Raw genomic sequence first — 17,656 nt, 5'->3', positions numbered from 1 at the left:
GACCAGCAATGATACATCTTTTCCTGACAGGAATCTGTGCAGGAAGGAGTGTCCTTGGAGACAGTGCCCTCTACAACCATGAGTCTTGAATGATTCTAAAGTTTTGCTTTGAAATTTGTGTAGGCACCATACTTCAGGGTCATGGAGTCTTTATCTTGTCATCAAAAAGTTCCTGTCAGTTTTAGCTGTTGCTAACATCTGGATAGTGCTACCTCTTTTCAAAATCAAAACTTGGGGAGATAGAAAAAATTTTTCTCCCCACCCAAAGCCATAGTTACTGGAGATCTTAACAGGAGCCCAGACTTCTAACATAAAACAAGCCAGGATCTGGTTGCCAATCTGCCCAATCTTAACCTGGATTTGGTCTAGCAAGGAATGTGTAACTGAATGGCTTTGGACAGAGCCCAATCTTACCTTAGTGAAGGTCAAGCAATCCTTATCCTGGTCTCTGTCCTTCATCTCGAAGTCATAAAGTGCTTTGCCCTGGGGTAGGGCCTGTGGCAAAGGCCGGAGGCACTGCACATAGCTGGCAGGCAGGAAGCCATGTACTCCATGCAGCTCTCCATGGAACCAGTGCTCATCCACCCTGCGTCTCAGGATTATCACATCACCCTTGTTGAACTTGAGGTCGCCGGGTTCTTTCCCCTCATAACTGTAGAGGGCTTTGCCGTAGGGAAGCTGGGAGGGATTCTGAAATGGAAAAAATTCCCAGGTTATTATTTTTGGCGTGGTCTTCCTGCCACCCAGGAGGTGTGTGCTTGCTTCCCTGGTGGAATGAAGGCATCCAAGTCCAGTGAATACCTACAACATGTCCTCCCACGGGAAATATTTCAAGAAGCACCTACCTGTGAAAGAAACACACAAGCCCATGATTTTGCCCAAACAAAGAGAGTATCCATACTAATAATTCCTCCTCAGAGCCTAGTTGAGAGAACAGGCTTGTCCCAGGCTCTTCACATGGACTGGAAAGGACCATGAAGCAGAAGCTAAATGATCTTGATTCACAAATAAGAACACTGAGACATTTTTGGTACAAGGCTACTCAACTGGTCTAGGTCAAAGCAGAATCTCCATTCGGGTGGTCTAGCTGTAGGATGCTCTTACCCAGCACTGTATGTTGAAAGATGTTCTCATGGTAATATCTGTAGCTGGCAAATTTCTAGAAGTTGTCATCTAACAAAATTTTCCTGACTTCATCAACTAAAACTTCACAGCAACTTATAATATTGTCAAGGGGGTGATCAAGTTGAAAAACAAAAACAGGCCTAAACCTACTGAGCTTTGTGGCCTTCCAATTCAGTGGTATGTGCTGAATATGCAAAAAAATGAGAAAACTTGAGCATGGAAAGCCAAAGCCATTCCCAGGACCCTGGTCCCTACTGAAGCAGCACTTCTAACAAGTGGTCCCCAGCTGTCTTCAACCACAACACATACATTTTTAATGCTGAAAGTAGATTGATCCAGAAATACTACTTCAAGAGTATAAAGAAGCATTGTCTTTCTCTCTCTTTTTTTTTATTTGTCTGCATTTGATTTGGGTGTCAGACCCAACTGAGCTGAGGAATTACTCCTAGTTCTGTGCTCAGGGACCATTCCTGACACTAATCAGGGAGACTGTATTTGATACCAGATATTGAATACAGAGTCAATAACATGCAAGCAATGAAGTTAATACCTGTACTATCTCTCTAGTCCTCAAAATAGCATTCTTTTAATGTTTAGTTTATCATTTATCTCATCAAAAATTAGGCAGCACATCCAAAGGTTTACCATATTTGGTCTCAAATACTAATTCTGAAATACAAACAATTCTTGGCAATCTCCTGGTCTTAGCAGTAAGACTAAATTCTAAAACAATTTGACATCACGTCCAGTTCCTAGGCTGCTTTCACTTAACTAGATTTTTTTAAAATAAAGATTTGCAGAATTAGGCCCTTCTTTTTACAGGTCTGAATCAGTACCTGCTCATCTTAGTAAGCACTGCTAAAGGCCAGTTCTTTGTCACTGGAAAATCAAACAAAAACCCTCCTATTGTCTCTATGTCAATGGCCAGCAATTTTTCTAACAGAAGGAGCTTTTTCTTACCAGGAATGCCTATGCCAAGGCTTTCTTTAGTATTCAAATCAATCTATAAAGCACAAAAGCTTAAAGCAGTAGTACATGGAAAGAGGCTTTATAGAGCATTTAATAGCATGTTAGAAACTCAATCACTCTACATTTATGTTTTAGCAATGTCAGATCCAAGCAGTTGAGAGAGAACCCGCTGGCAAATTGACAAACAGCAACCACTAAGCAATTAATAGCAACACCAGAGGACTTTTCATTGCAGAACTAAAGGAAGAAAAAAAATCCTTTGCTTCCAATAACATGGTCCTCAATAGCGTTTTACTATCAGCACAATAGATTGTAACAGGCCCCAATTTTAGTGATTTTAGAGAGGGAGAAAAATGGGTAATTTGCAATACAAATACAGGAATAGGAAAAGATTAGAAGGGAATGTTGGCTGTAGTCCACTCCCAAAATTCCATTGCCAGTCAGTTCCTGGTCCAAGGGTTCACAATTAGGAACATTTGGTCCCCTGGGGGATGTGAGGTGATGTCTTGAGACATTGATTGTCACAACTAAAAAGTGGATAAGGTTGGCATCTAAGAGCTAGAGGGTTTACATCACAAAGAATTTCCCTGCCCTGGAACAAGCATTGTGAGGGGTAGAAAACCTACCCAAGTTGTATAGTTTAATTTGTTAGAAAGCAGAGCAACTATTTTCTTTCACTCAAATTTAATATTTAGGAGTTAAATATCACATTTATTTTCACAATGGGAGTGTTTTTACTCAAGCATACAAATACACTGTGAGGTAAGAGGTGTAAGCAATTGGAAGAAAAAAATTGAGATGTGGGACCTATTAATCTTAAGTTTCAACAAATTTAACTTTGAAAACAGAACTCAAGGGAAATAATGGTGGTTACCAAGATCAAACAGTCATATGAACATTGAGTAGAAATAAAAAATGATCAGACTTAGGTACCAAATCCAAAGCCAACGACAACAGGTTCGATACTCAATCTACAATAAGCTAGACACAGAGAGGATGGACCACTTACACTAGCAGCCCTGGGAGCAAAGGAGGTGGGTATGGGATGCATGCTGGGAATGAGTGGGGAGAGGGAGGACAACATTGGTGGTGGGAATGCCCCTGATTCAATGTCACTGTATACCTAAAATTTTACTGTGAATGATTTGCAATCCACTTTGGTCAAAATAAAATATTTATTAAAAAAAAAAAGAAAAGAAAAAGAAAAAAAGCACTTTTGTCACAGCCTTCATTTTCTTCCATTTTCAGATGATGGGGCATTTCTCAGAAGCAATAATTGAATCTCCTAAGGCTTTTGGTCACATGCCCATGGGACTAAGAGCTGGAAAGAAAGAGTAGGTGCTTGTGCTTCTGTGGGTTCTCCCTTCCTGTGCATGCCCCTACTGGCTCCTGTGGTTTGTTCTCTGATTGGGTTATCACCAGCTCTAGTTCAGATGGCACAGCTGGCTTGCAGAAACAGGGGCAACAAGGAAAAGCCTGGGTAGAGATGAGACAGTAATAGATACCACACAAGGACTTAGCTTCTGAAACTCTTTGAGCAGTGTGTTATCTCTGTTCTGATAATGCATGCTCTCTTGACATGCAGGCAGTGGTTCTCCACAATGAGCATGTTCCCATCAATCTTAGCACTGTGACTTGAAGTCAGGCCACAATCTATAATGCCACCATCTCTCCCTGTCTCTGTTTGTTGATTTTCAAAGCTCCCTGGGCTTGCAACTTCCCTTCTAAGTGGAGCGCTCGTGTCATTAACCATTTTCTTGATATTTTTTTCTGTACATTTTATGGCTCACTAAAGCCATACTCTGTCTCTGGTTTTCTTAATTCTGCAGGACCCCTACTCTCCTCTTGCTGTTAAGAGAGCATCTAGGTTCTTTTGTTTCCTCTGTGAGCTTAGAATTGGAGTTCAGATTTGACTGGACTCCAATTCTAAGCTCACCCAAAGAAAATTCAACACTTTATCACTGTCTCTTAAGATTCATCTCTTCTGCCTTAGCCAATACAAACCTTTGCCAGGGTTACTCAGGTCCCAGTAGCATATTTTGATTTAATAAATAATAATAATAATAATAAATGCCCTAATGCAAAGTTGATCTTCTCATTCAGTTGTAAACCCCATCCACCCACCCATTACTTGAGGAGGGCTGTCCAAGTTCTTAGGCATGGCAGCAAGGTTCCCTACATGAATTTTAGCACAATTTCTAGTTACAGGCCCTGGTGCTCCTCCTCAACCCTTGGACCTGCCTATAGAGAGCATCCTCATTCATAAACAATACATGCCTCTGGAGTCTTTAGGATTTTGCTGTATCCTCTACCCTCTTCCATCTTGTTTCTCTTCAAAATGACCAGCTTTTATACACAAGGAAGCTAAACAAAGCTGAAATGCATTTCCTGCTAATCTGGGGACTGAGGAGAGGCCTGGCTTTTAGAGGGTGCCATACTTGTTAATTCATGTCCTCAAGTGTCCTAAGATAAGGTCTAGATACAATAGGGTGGGAAACTTCTAACTGAAAGTTCTGGTAGTTAAACTCCCTGCTACCAATATGCCTCATCAATTCCAAATAAATGTATCATCCAGTTCCAGGGGAGAAACATTCATACAGACAAGGGAAAGAAAAGGGCCCTGCTCTTCACTGAACAGTACAGTGAAAGTAGAATCAAAGGAGAGAACAGACACACAGATCTGACCGCAGCTGCTCAGACAGAGAGATGCTAGCCACATGATCACGGTCAGAGGGATGCAACATCACTACTGTCTGCTCTCATAGAGCGTAAGAATAAGGCTATGAGAGAGAAAGAGAGAGGGGGGTAGATGAGGCATAAATGAACCTATGCCATTTTGCCACCCATCTACAGCAAACAAGCAAATCTGAAAAGCAAAACTAAGATGGACTGCATGTCTTTTTTAAACTATGGGACACATGAGGTGGGGAGTGGGGCAAAAAATAAAGTCAGGATGCTACCTAAAGACAGTGTGTGAGGGGGGATTAAAATCTAATAGCTTGACTCTTTAATTCTAGAAATATATATAAAAGCATATTCTTACTTACAGTATCCTTCCATTTTGAAGCTTTTATAAAATCAGATGATTCATTAAAGCCAGAGACAGGCTGCAGTGACTGCTAGGGGAAAACTTCTGCAAATGTATGGCACCAACCAAAAGAACATCTACAACTACAGTAGCCCACCCCAACTCAGTAAAACAGAGCATGTCTCTCCCATAACCATTTCCTTTCTGTTCCCAGATTGTAGCTCCCCCCCACCCCAAGAACATAAATGCTCCCTTAGGATTAATTGTATTCAAACACTGTCATTATATGGGCTCAAGACATTAAAGAAAAAAAAATAAATGGAAAGGGAGAAGTACATCTGGAATGTCTACAGGATAATTAATACCAGCTATCCCTTCAAGGCATTAATAATAATTAAAACTTATAATGTCAATTTCATGGCTCATTACTCAGATGCAGCACACAATTTGATGAGGCTTATCCTGTGGAGATAAAGGTGCTCGTGCACTCAGCAGCTCCCTCTCTACAGGATCAACACAGCAGCAGGCTTTGACAAATATGCTGCCATGGCATCATGTGGCTCACTGGTGCTTACTTCCCTGAAAGAATGGGTAAGTAGGTTCCTGAATCACACTAAATGTAAAGAGGATATGGCCTGGTACTGGGTGGCTTTACTCCTACAAATCTCCCAGAACTCTAAACTAAAAAGCATGGGCAAGAATTCATAAAAAAGGGGCCGGAGCGATAGTACAGTGGCAGGGAGTTTGCTTTGCACTTGGCAGACACAGGACAGATCCAGGTTCGTTTCCCGACATCCCACATGGTCCCCCAAGCCTGCCAGGAGCAATTTATGAATACAGAGCCAGGACTAACTCCCTAAACACCTCTGGATGAAGCCCCCAAACCAAATTAAATAAATAAATGTTAAAAAAAAGAATTCACAAAGATCTTACATGTCTTTTCAGCTCTAAGAATATGACATGCTTTTCTAAATCTTAGTCCTACCCAATACTCATCATAGTTCTAATTATAATAAAGAAAGAAGGCCCCAGACTCTAGCTTCTTAAATGTTGTGTTGCAACCCTATATAGTGTCATGTAACTTTTGAAAGTTTTATCTTAAATATATGTCTAATTATCAGTTTGTTTACCTATTTCATTCTACCTATTGTTTGTCTATTTCATATTTCATATATTTGTATATTTCAAATATATTTCATGTAAACATTTCTATGATTAAAAGGGGAAATACACCAGCAGAAGATGAAAAAGAGTCTTAAATGACAAAGGACTTTGGGATGAATTTCAAAGAAACAGTATAAGAATCATTGGCAACCCAGAAGGTCAAGGAAGACAACTTCTAGGAAGAAACGACAATCAAAGAGCATTGAGAAGTTTCCAGAACTGATATGCACTGAAACCCACATCATGGATGCCCAAAGGGTTCCAGTTAATAGAGATCCAAATAAAATACTCCAAGACACATTCTAATCAGAATGATGAAAACCATAGATAAGTGATAGAATACTAAAAATAACAATATCAAAAATGAAAAATACATGTAAAAGAGCATCCTTAAGATGCACAGCAGATTTATAAAAATCCTGTCAAAAGACAATAGTAGGATAATATATATATTCCATATATATATATTCCATATATATATATATATATATACATTAGTCTCACCAAGAATACTTTACCCAGTCAGACACTCATTTAGGTTTGAATGAATGATACATTGTTTCCTGATTAAAAAAGAACTCAGAGAGTCAAAAAAAGTCCTTAAGATCAAAAGTTAGGGGGAAACTCTAAGACAAAACAAAGCCCACAAACACACCATACTTTTACAAAAAAATGGCACAAAATTCCATGACAATCTCTCTCAATGTCAATAGACTAAATGCATCAGTTAAGAGACACATGGTTGCAAAATGGATCAGAAATTTTAATCAAGCGTTCTGTTGTCTGCAGGAAGCACATTTAAATAGAACAAACATAGACTCCAAGTTAAAGGTTGGAAGACAATTATTTTAGCAAACACCTCCTTCAAAAGGCTGATATAATAATAGCAGTTCACAGAGATTTGAGGCTCAAAAAGTTTATGAGAGAGCAAAGGTCATTTCTTAATAATCAAGGGATATTTAAATAAGGAGGATATCACAGTCCTTAGCACTCTTTAGCAGCATACAATGAGGGCCAGAAAAATACTTAAAGAAACTGCTAGTAGACCACATACTGTAAACATACCTCCACAAAAATCAAAAGGATAGAAATTGTGTCAACTATCTGTCCAGACTATAATTATAGTAGTGAATTACAAATAGAACCATAGATAACTTTAACACCTAGAAATTAAACATCTCACTTCTGAATAATCAGTGCAGCAGAGAGGAAATCAAAAACAAAATCTAAAGATTCCTAGAAAGAAATGAAAATAAGGACAGAAAATATCAGAAATTGTGGGACATGGTAAAAGCTGTATTGAAATGAAATATAATTAAGCATTATAGCTTTGCAACCATTCATCAGGAAGAAAGCGCCTACATAAATGACTAGATGGCACAGCTTAAATAAACAGAAAATGACCAACAGCAAGAGTTGAAAGCAGGCAGAGGAAAGAAGTAATAAAACTTAGAGTAGAAATTAATGAACTGGAAACCAAAACAACAACACCGAAATCAATGAAAGGAAGAGATGGTACCCAGAATAAAATAAACAACATTGATAAACTATTACGAAGTCTCATAAAGAAAATAAAACAAAGAATCCTAATAAACCGAATCAGAAATGTAAGAGGGGATGTCACAACAGACACTAAAGAAAATAAAAGAACAATCAGAGATTACTTTGAGAATCTTTAACACAGAAAAACTATAAGAAATGGATAAGTTCTTGGACTCTTATAACTTTCCAAAGTTGAACCAAGATGATTGAAGTTTCTTAACAGACCTAATACTATTGAGTAAATTGAAATGGTAATCAAAAGTATTCCCCAAACAAAAACCAGGCTCAGATGAACTCACTAATGAATTCTTTCAGACCCATATAGAGGACCTATGGCCAATACTTTTTAGGCTCTTTTAGGAGTTGAAGAAACAGAAACACTCCCAAAAGCACACACACACACACACACACACACACACACACACACAGAGAGAGAGATTACAGATTGATATACATGTTGAAGAACAGCAAATATCTTCCCCAAAATATTAGCAAATGAAATCCAATTATGTTTTAAGAAGATCATAAAACTACGACCAAGTAAAATTACCCCAGAGATGCAAGGATAGTTTAACATAAGCAAGCCAATCAACATAATAAAATAAGTCATGTGAACATATCCATAAATGAAGAGAAAAATTTGAAAAAAAAATCCAATACCCATTCATTATACAAACTCAATAATAAAGGAACTAAAAAAGTTTTCTTCTATGTAATCAAAGCCCTTTACCACAAGCTTACAATAAACATTATATTCAATGGGAAAATCTAAAAGCTTTCCCTATAAAATCTGGTAGAAAACAAGGTTTCCCACTCTCGCTACTGTTACTGGGAGTATTTTCCATAGAAAGTAAGCAAGAAAAAAAATGTTAAGGCATCCACATAGGAAAGGAAGAAGTTAAACTCACTATTTGTGGATGACATGATACTATATTTAGAAACTTCAAGAGAATGCAATAAAGCTTCTAGAAACAATAGGTTTGTATAATAAAGTGACAGTTTACAAAATTAATATGTAAGAAGCTATAGCTTTTCTATATACAAATAATAGAAGTGAAGAAGAGATATTGAAAAAACAATTCCATTTACTATTATGCATTAGAAAATCAAGTACCTCAAAATCAACTAAAAAGGTAAATCCCTATTAAAAAAAACCTTGAAACACAACTTCAAGAAATAAAAGAGGACATAAGAAAATGGAACAACAACACTGCTCATGAGTTGGGAATATTAACATCATCAAAATGGCAATACTCCCCAAAGTGTTATACAAATATAATGCAATCCTTTTAAGAATACCCATTAAAGTTTTAAAAAATAGATCAAACACTTCTGAAATTCACATGGAACAATGAACTACCATAAATAGCTCAAGCAGTCCTCAGGAAGAAGATAGAAGGCATCATTTTCCCCAACTTAAATTGTACGACAAAGTGAGAGTAATTGAAAATTCATAGTTTTGGAATACAGACAGTCCCTAAGGTCAATAGAATAGACTTGAATATCTTGAGGCAGATCCTCAGTAAATGGCATAAGTAAATTGGCATAAGACCTAAAACTATCAGATACTAAAGGAAATGTATGTCATGGAGGTAGAACTCTCCATAACATTGAAGCTAAAAGAGTCTTTAAGGTTAAAACACCACTGATAAGGCAAATAGAAGTAAAGATAAACATATGGGATTAAATTAAAATAAACAGCTCCTCAAAGGAAATAGTGACCAGGATACGAAAACTACCCACACATTGGGACTCACTATACACCCAATACCCATTTGAGAAGGGGTTCATATCAAAGATATATAAGGTCCTTGTAGAACTTATTCGGAAAAAATCATCTTAACATCATCAAAAATGGGGAGAAAAGATATACAGAAAGTTCCTTAAAAATGAAATATAAATAAGTGTTTCTAATAAGATAGACAAGTCAAAACATAAATGAGATATGATCTCATACCACAGAGATGGGCATACAACAAGAATAACAGATACAAGTGTAGCTTAAATGCAAGGGAAAAGACACTCTTATTGGGAAAACAGATTTTTCTAGCCTTTTGGGAAAACAATATAACCATGCCTCAAAAAACAAAAGAAAAGAAAACTAGAAATTGAGTTTCTATATGACCCTTCAATACAACTCCTGAGATTATAATCTAGGGAGTTAAAACACAATGTAAAAACAGCATCTGCACCCATGTTCATTACAACATTATTCACAATAGCCAGAATCTGAAAACAAGCTAAGGGCTGGAGAATAAATGAGTGGCTGAAGATACTATGATACATCTACACAATGGAATATGAAGTCATAAAATTTGCTTATATAGAAATGGATATGTTGAGTGCAGTATATGCCGGGAGGGGGTGTGGCACTGGGCACTCCATGGTCTGGCCGAGTGTGCTAGAAATAAGAGAACCTTCAGAGACTCAACAGCCCTATTCCTGCACACGGGAGAAAGTGAGGCCTGGAGGGTCAGAAAAACAGGATGCGGAGGGACTACAGAGCATGAAAACCGGCAAGGCTTTGCAAAAGCCGGCTCCCTGTGTGTGACAACAGGCGGGGAAAATCCGCGAAAGTACACCGGCCCAGTGGGGCCCAACTGTGAAAAACTGTGAGTGTGACCTGTCTATGTCTGTCTACTGTCCTCTTGCGTGAAACTCTTGCGAGTGGGGCAAAAAGAGGCTCCAGCGGAGCACGGCCGCGTAGCTTAGAGGCAAGTCAGCCCATCCAGAAAGGGAGGAGCCAGAGGAGTGTGCTGCCTGCATCATATAGACAATGAATACCACCACATCACATAGAAAAACCCACAATACAAGTGTGACAATGGGGAAAAAACGCAGGCCAGCATCAGACATAGAGAATGAACATGACAATTCTGAGGACCAGATAATGACCAACCAACTAATCAACCTCTCAGATAAGGACTTTAGACTAGCAATATGGAAGATGCTCAACGGACTCCAAGAAACCATAGATCGAGTTGAACAGAACACTAATAAGAACCAAGAAAATATGAAGACAGAAATCACAAAACTCCAAACTGAAATAACATGTCAACTAACAGGACTGAAAAAGTCAGTAAACGAAGTGAATGACAAAATGGATAAGCTCTGGGACAGGGTATCAGAAGCTGAGAATAGACTTGGTGCTGTGGAAGATGAGATACATAACAATTCCATACAGCAGGAGAGATTGGACAAAAAACTTAAAGCAAATGAGCAGACAATGAAAAAAATAGTCAAAGAATGGGAACAGATGAAAATAGAAGTCTATGATAAGATCAACAGAAACAACTTAAGAATCATTGGAGTCCCAGAGACCCAGGAAGAAAATTTCCAGGAAGAATCAACGGTCAAGAACATCATTAAAGAGAAACTTCCAGAGCTAAAGAATATATGTGATCAAATCCTGCATGCCCGAAGAGTACCAACCAAAAGAGACCCCAGAAAAACCACCCCAAGACACATCCTAGTCGCAATGACAAATCCCACAGATAGAGACAGAATTCTGAAAACAGCAAGATCAAAAGGGGAAATCACATTCAAGCAAGCTTCCCTGAGATTTACAGCAGACCTGTCACCAGAAACACTCAATGCCAGAAAGCAGTGGTGGGATATTGTGACAAGACTGAATGAAATGAATGCTTCACCCAGAATACTATACCCAGCAAAACTCACTTTCCGGTTTGACGGAAGAATACATGGTTTCACAGACAAAAAACAGCTCAGAAACTTCACAGACACAAAACCAGTCTTAAGAGAAAAACTGAAAGACCTAATCTAAGACAAGACTACCCAAAAAGACACACCAAATTTTGAAATAAAGATGGCATTAAATCCCAGGACAATTCTTTCTCTCAACGTCAATGGACTAAATGCACCAGTTAAGAGACACAGAGTGGCTAAATGGATCAAAAAACTCAATCCAACCTTCTGCTGCCTACAAGAAACGCACCTGAATAGTCAGAACAAACATAGACTCAAAATAAAAGGCTGGAGAAAAATTATCCAAGCAAACAACACCCATAAAAAAGCTGGAGTGGCCATACTAATATCAGATAATGCAAACTTTATACTCAGGAAGGTTGTAAGGGACAAAGACAGACATTTTATATTAATCAAGGGTTACGTAGAGCAGGAAGAATTCACTCTCCTAAACATATATGCACCGAATGAGGGGCCAGCAAAGTATTTAATACAACTGTTGACAAATCTGAAAAATAATATCAACAACAACACAATAATTGTGGGGGACCTTAACACGGCTTTGTCAACACTGGATAGGTCAACCAGACTGAAACCCAACAAGAATATACTAGACCTGAGGAGAGAAATGGAAGAAAGAGGCCTAGTGGATATATATAGAACATTCCATCCCCAGAAACCTGGATACACATTCTTCTCCAATGTACATGGGACATTCTCCAGGATAGACTGCATGCTGGCACATAAAACATACCTCCATAAGATCAAGAGGATAGAAATTTTGCAGACTACCTTCGCTGACCTCAAGGCTCTGAAATTATTTGTGAATTCCAAAGGGACTCAGAAGAAACAGTTTAACACCTGGAAGTTAAACAGCCTCATGCTCAATAACCAGTGGGTCCGAGATGAAATCAAGGAGGAAATCAAAAGGTTCCTGGAAACAAATGACAATAAAGACACAAACTATCAGAACTTATGGGACACAGCAAAAGCAGTACTGAGAGGAAAATTTATAGCTTTGCAAGCACACATCAGGAAGGAAGAAGGAGCTTACCTGAGTAGCTTAATGACACAGCTAATAGAACTAGAAAATGCTCAACAAAAGGACCCAAGAATAGGAAGACAGAAGGAAATAACAAAGCTGAGAGCAGAAATCAACGAAGTGGAAACTCAAAAAACAATCCGAAAGATCAACAAAAGCAGAAGTTGGTTCTTTGAAAAAATAAACAAGATTGATAGACCACTGACAAACCTAACAAAGAGAGAGAGAGAAACTTGATAACTCGTATCAGGAATGAAAAAGGAGAGATCACTACTGATATGACAGAGATTCAAAGGGTAATCAGAAACTACTTTGAAAAACTCTACGCCACTAAAAATGAGAACCTGGAAGAAATGGATAAATTCTTGGACTCTTATCATCTTCCACGGTTGAAGGAAGAGGATGTAGCATATCTAAACACCCCCATCACCATTGATGAAATTAAAACAGTAATCAAATGTCTGCCGAAAAACAAAAGCCCAGGTCCAGATGGATTCACTAATGAATTCTATCAAACTTTCCAAGAGGAACTACTGCCAATCTTGGCAAGACTCTTTCATGAAATTGAACAAACAGAAACACTTCCAAATAGCTTTTATGAAGCCAACATCACCTTGATACCTAAACCAGACAGAGTCACTACCAAAAAAGAAAATTACAGACCAATATCACTGATGAATGCAGATGCAAAGATCCTCAACAAAATCCTGGCAAATAGGATTCAATGCCTCGTTAAAAAGATCATCCACTACGATCAAGTAGGTTCCATCCCAGGAATGCAAGGCTGGTTTAACATCCGTAAATCTATCAACATAATACACAACATCAATAACAAGAAAAATAAAAACCACATGATCATATCAATAGATGCAGAGAAAGCATTTGATAAGGTCCAACACCCATTCTTGATCAAAACTCTCAGCAAGATGTGAATGGAGGAAACCTTTCTCAATATAGTGAAGGCCATCTACCACAAGCCAGTGGCAAATATTATCCTCAATGGAGAAAAACTGAAAGCCTTCCCTCTAAATACTGGCACAAGATGAGGCTGTCCTCTCTCACCACTCCTATTCAACATAGCACTGGAACTACTTGCTATAGCGATTAGGCAAGAAAAGGATATCAAGGGAATCCAGATAGGAAAGGAAGAAGTCAAGCTCTCACTGTTTGCAGATGACATGATACTCTACTTAGAAAACCCTAAAGACTCTATCAAAAAGCTTCTAGAAACAATAGACTCATATAGCAAGGTGGCAGGCTACAAAATTAACACACAAAAATCAATGGCCTTCTATACACCAATAGTAATAAGGATGAAATGGACATTAAGAAAACAACCCCATTCACAATAGTGCCACACAAACTCAAATATCTTGGAATCAACTTGACTAAATATATGAAGGACCTATACAAAGAAAACTATAAAACTCTGCTCCAAGAAATAAGAGAGGACACACGGAAATGGAAACGCATACCCTGCTCATGGATTGGCAGGATTAACATCATCAAAATGTCAATACTCCCCAAGGCATTATACAGATTTAATGCCATCCCTCTAAAGATACCCATGACATTCTTCAAAGAAGTGGATCAGACACTTTTGAAATTCATTTGGAACAATAAACACCCTCGAATATCTAAAGCAATCATTGGGAAAAAGAATATGGGAGGAATTACTTTCCCCAACTTTAAACTGTACTACAAAGCAATAGTTATCAAAACAGCATGGTATTGGAATAAGGACAGGTCCTCAGATCAGTGGAATAGGCTTGAATACTCAGAAAATATTCCCCAGACATACAACCACCTAATTTTTGATAAAGGAGCAGGAAACCCTAAATGGAGCAGGGAAAGCCTCTTCAACAAGTGGTGTTGGCACTATTGGATAGCCACTTGCAAAAAATTGAACTTAGACCCCCAGCTAACATCATGTACGAAGGTAAAATCCAAATGGATGAAAGACCTCGATATCAGCCCCAAAACCATAAGATATATAGAACAGCACATAGGCAAAACACTCCAGGACATTACAGGCATCTTCAAGGAGGAAACTGCACTCTCCAAGCAAGTGAAAGCAGAGATTAACAGATGGGAATATATTAAGCTGAGAAGCTTCTGCACCTCAAAGGAAATAGTGCCCAGGATACAAGAGCCACCCACTGAGTGGGAGAAACTATTCACCCAATACCTATCAGATAAGGGGCTAATCTCCAAAATATACAAGGCACTGACAGAACTTTACAAGAAAAAAACATCTAACCCCATCAAAAAATGGGGAGAAGAAATGAACAGACACTTAGACAAAGAAGAAATACACATGGCCAAAAGACACATGAAAAAATGTTCCACATCACTAATCATCAGGGAGATGCAAATCAAAACAACGATGAGATACCACCTCACACCCCAGAGAATGGCACACATCACAAAGAATGAGAATAAACAGTGTTGGCGGGGATGTGGAGAGAAAGGAACTCTTATCCACTGCTGGTGGGAATGCTGTCTAGTTCAACCTTTATGGAAAGCGATATGGAGATTCCTCCAAAAACTGGAAATCGAGCTCCCATACGATCCAGCTATACCACTCCTAGGAATATACCCTAGGATCACAAAAATACAATACAAAAACCCCTTCCTTACACCTATATTCATTGCAGCACTATTTACTATAGCAAGACTCTGGAAACAACCAAGATGCCCTTCAACAGACAAATGGCTAAAGAAACTGTGGTACATATACACAATGGAATATTATGCAGCTGTCAGGAGAGATGAAGTCATGAAATTTTCCTATACATGGATGTACACGGAATCTATTATGCTGAGTGAAATAAGTCAGAGAGAGAGAGAAAAACGCAGAATGGTCTCACTCATCTATGGGTTTTAAGAAAAATGAAAGAAACCCTTGTAATAATAATTTTCAGACACAAAAGAGAAAAGAGCTGGAAGTTCCAGCTCACCTCAGGAAGCTCACCACAAAGAGTGATGAGTTTAGTTAGGGAAATAACTACATTTTGAACTGTCCTAATAACGAGAATGTATGAGGAAAATGGAGAGCCTGTCTAGAGTACAGGCGGGGGTCGGGTGGGGAGAAGGGAGACTTGGGACATTGGTGATGGGAATGTTGCACTGGTGATGGGTGGTGTTCTTTACATTACTGAAACCCAAACACAATCATGTATGTAATTAAGGTGTTTAAATAAATTAAAAGATATATATATATATATATATATAAAAAGAAATGGATATGTAGATTATTATACTTAGAAAATGAGTCAGAGGAAGAGGCCTAGATAGAATGATCACACTTTTTTGTAGAATACATTAAAAGCAACAGTATGCTAATAATCTACATAGACAAGAGGTGGGAGGACTGGTTCATGGTAGGAAGCTTGCCACAAATAGCAGGTGAGTGTATTTAGGGCAGAGAAGAAAGCACTATGACACTGATAGAAATGATCACCCTGGAAAAGAATTTGGTGCTGAAAGGTGTTAACATTATCTGAATGGTACACTTTCACTGATAACATTAGAAATAACAGAGCCTAAAAGAATGAGTGAAAGAGAGAAAGAATTAAACTGTCTGCATAAGGAGACATGGGGAGGGCAGGAGGGAAACTGAAGACATTGCTGGTGGGTATTGTGCACTGGTGAAGGAATGGGTGTTGGACAATGTATAATAATAAGAAATATTCAACAACTTTGAAACTGTGTATCTCATGGTGAGTCAATTCAAAATTAAATAAAATATCTGTTCACAAGCAGAAAAATTTTAAGAAAGTTGCTTCTTGACTCTTAGGTGCCTAGAACAGATACTGGATCTGTGTTATGTTTTGTCTTACAGATGCACATGTTCATCATATGTTTGAAACAGATTCTAAATATATGAAGTTGTGAATACAAAAGCAACTCAATTTGCACCTGGATTAAGTTTCTATATGGAATAAATTCCCCCTAACATTTTTTCTAAAGATGTGTGGTTCAGATTCCATGTCACAAATATACCTGTTACTAATAGTGGCTGAGTTTGGATAAATGGGAGGAATCCCAATGATTGATAGATGTGGAACAATATATACAGTATGAGAAAAGGCCTGGTGAAACTAGAACCAGATACAGCTTTGCCTCTTATAGAGCATGATAAACCTGGCAACAGCGTGGGAAATGTGTCACAAGAAGTTTTAGGAAACATGAGCAATTCTAAAAGTGACATTGCCTAACTGAAAACAAACCAACTACTGCAGCATCTATAATAGTGACAGAAATATATCCATCTGCATCATAATTTCTAAAAAAAGTTTCAACTGAGGCTATAGTCATACAACTAAACACTTCATCTTTCAGTCCTGCCAAGTTATTGATATGTGTCAGATTCTAATCAATGGATATAAATCAAAATGATTTAGGTATAAAAACTTTGGATCAGCTTTATAGTGATATAAGAAAATTCTACATCCTGTTTCTTATGACCTGAGGGCAGATTAGTGAATGGGAGATGGTTATACTCAGCAAACTATAGAATTGGCTCCCAGGATGGCCTTGCAAAACCATGACAGGGGTGAGTAAAAGGAAACATTATTTCATGTGAGTTGCCATGCTTGGGGGTTTCTTAAGCAAGAGTTTAGCTTGACTCCTAACTTGTGATCTAAGGTCTCAATTGCCAAAATACTTACCTTTAAAAAAAAAAATTACTGTGCTGGCTTTCATTCAGTGACTTTCATTTAAGAGCAGAATTTCAAATATAAACACTCGCAGACATGGTATTAATGCAAATGGCACAAGTTCTTGCTTAAACACTTATTAAATATTTGAATGTACCTATATTATAGTTTACAGTGTTATCTATGATGCTGTTGGTATCCTTGCCAGGAGATTACAGGATTTTATTGCTTAGTTATATTTCAAGATACTTCCTCCCATTTTTTGCTTTGAAGTTATGAGTACTCACTTTTGGCTTACTTTTACTTCATTCCGATATTATTTTCTCTTTCCAGAAAGAGCAAGAGAAAAATATCATTTGGTCCAAATATGAGTGGGATGATGATACCACTAAGCTATTAACCATCCGATGCATTGTGAAG

At 38.1% G+C, this 17,656-nt stretch overlaps 1 protein-coding gene across 1 annotated transcript in view; it reads right to left on the bottom strand.

Annotated features, from left to right (window-relative positions):
• Positions 1 to 17,656, bottom strand: part of SH3RF3 (SH3 domain containing ring finger 3) — a 351,630-nt gene that overhangs the window by 112,569 nt on the left and 221,405 nt on the right. Inside the window, 1 exon segment of the mRNA XM_049781320.1 lies at positions 415 to 690. Coding sequence (XP_049637277.1) covers positions 415 to 690 — 276 coding nt within the window.

This window comes from Suncus etruscus, chromosome 9, assembly GCF_024139225.1.
Source record: "Suncus etruscus isolate mSunEtr1 chromosome 9, mSunEtr1.pri.cur, whole genome shotgun sequence".
NCBI classification, from domain to species: Eukaryota; Metazoa; Chordata; class Mammalia; order Eulipotyphla; family Soricidae; genus Suncus; species Suncus etruscus.
Note: the sequence above shows the minus strand (reverse complement) of the source record. Positions and strands in the feature narration are given on the sequence as shown.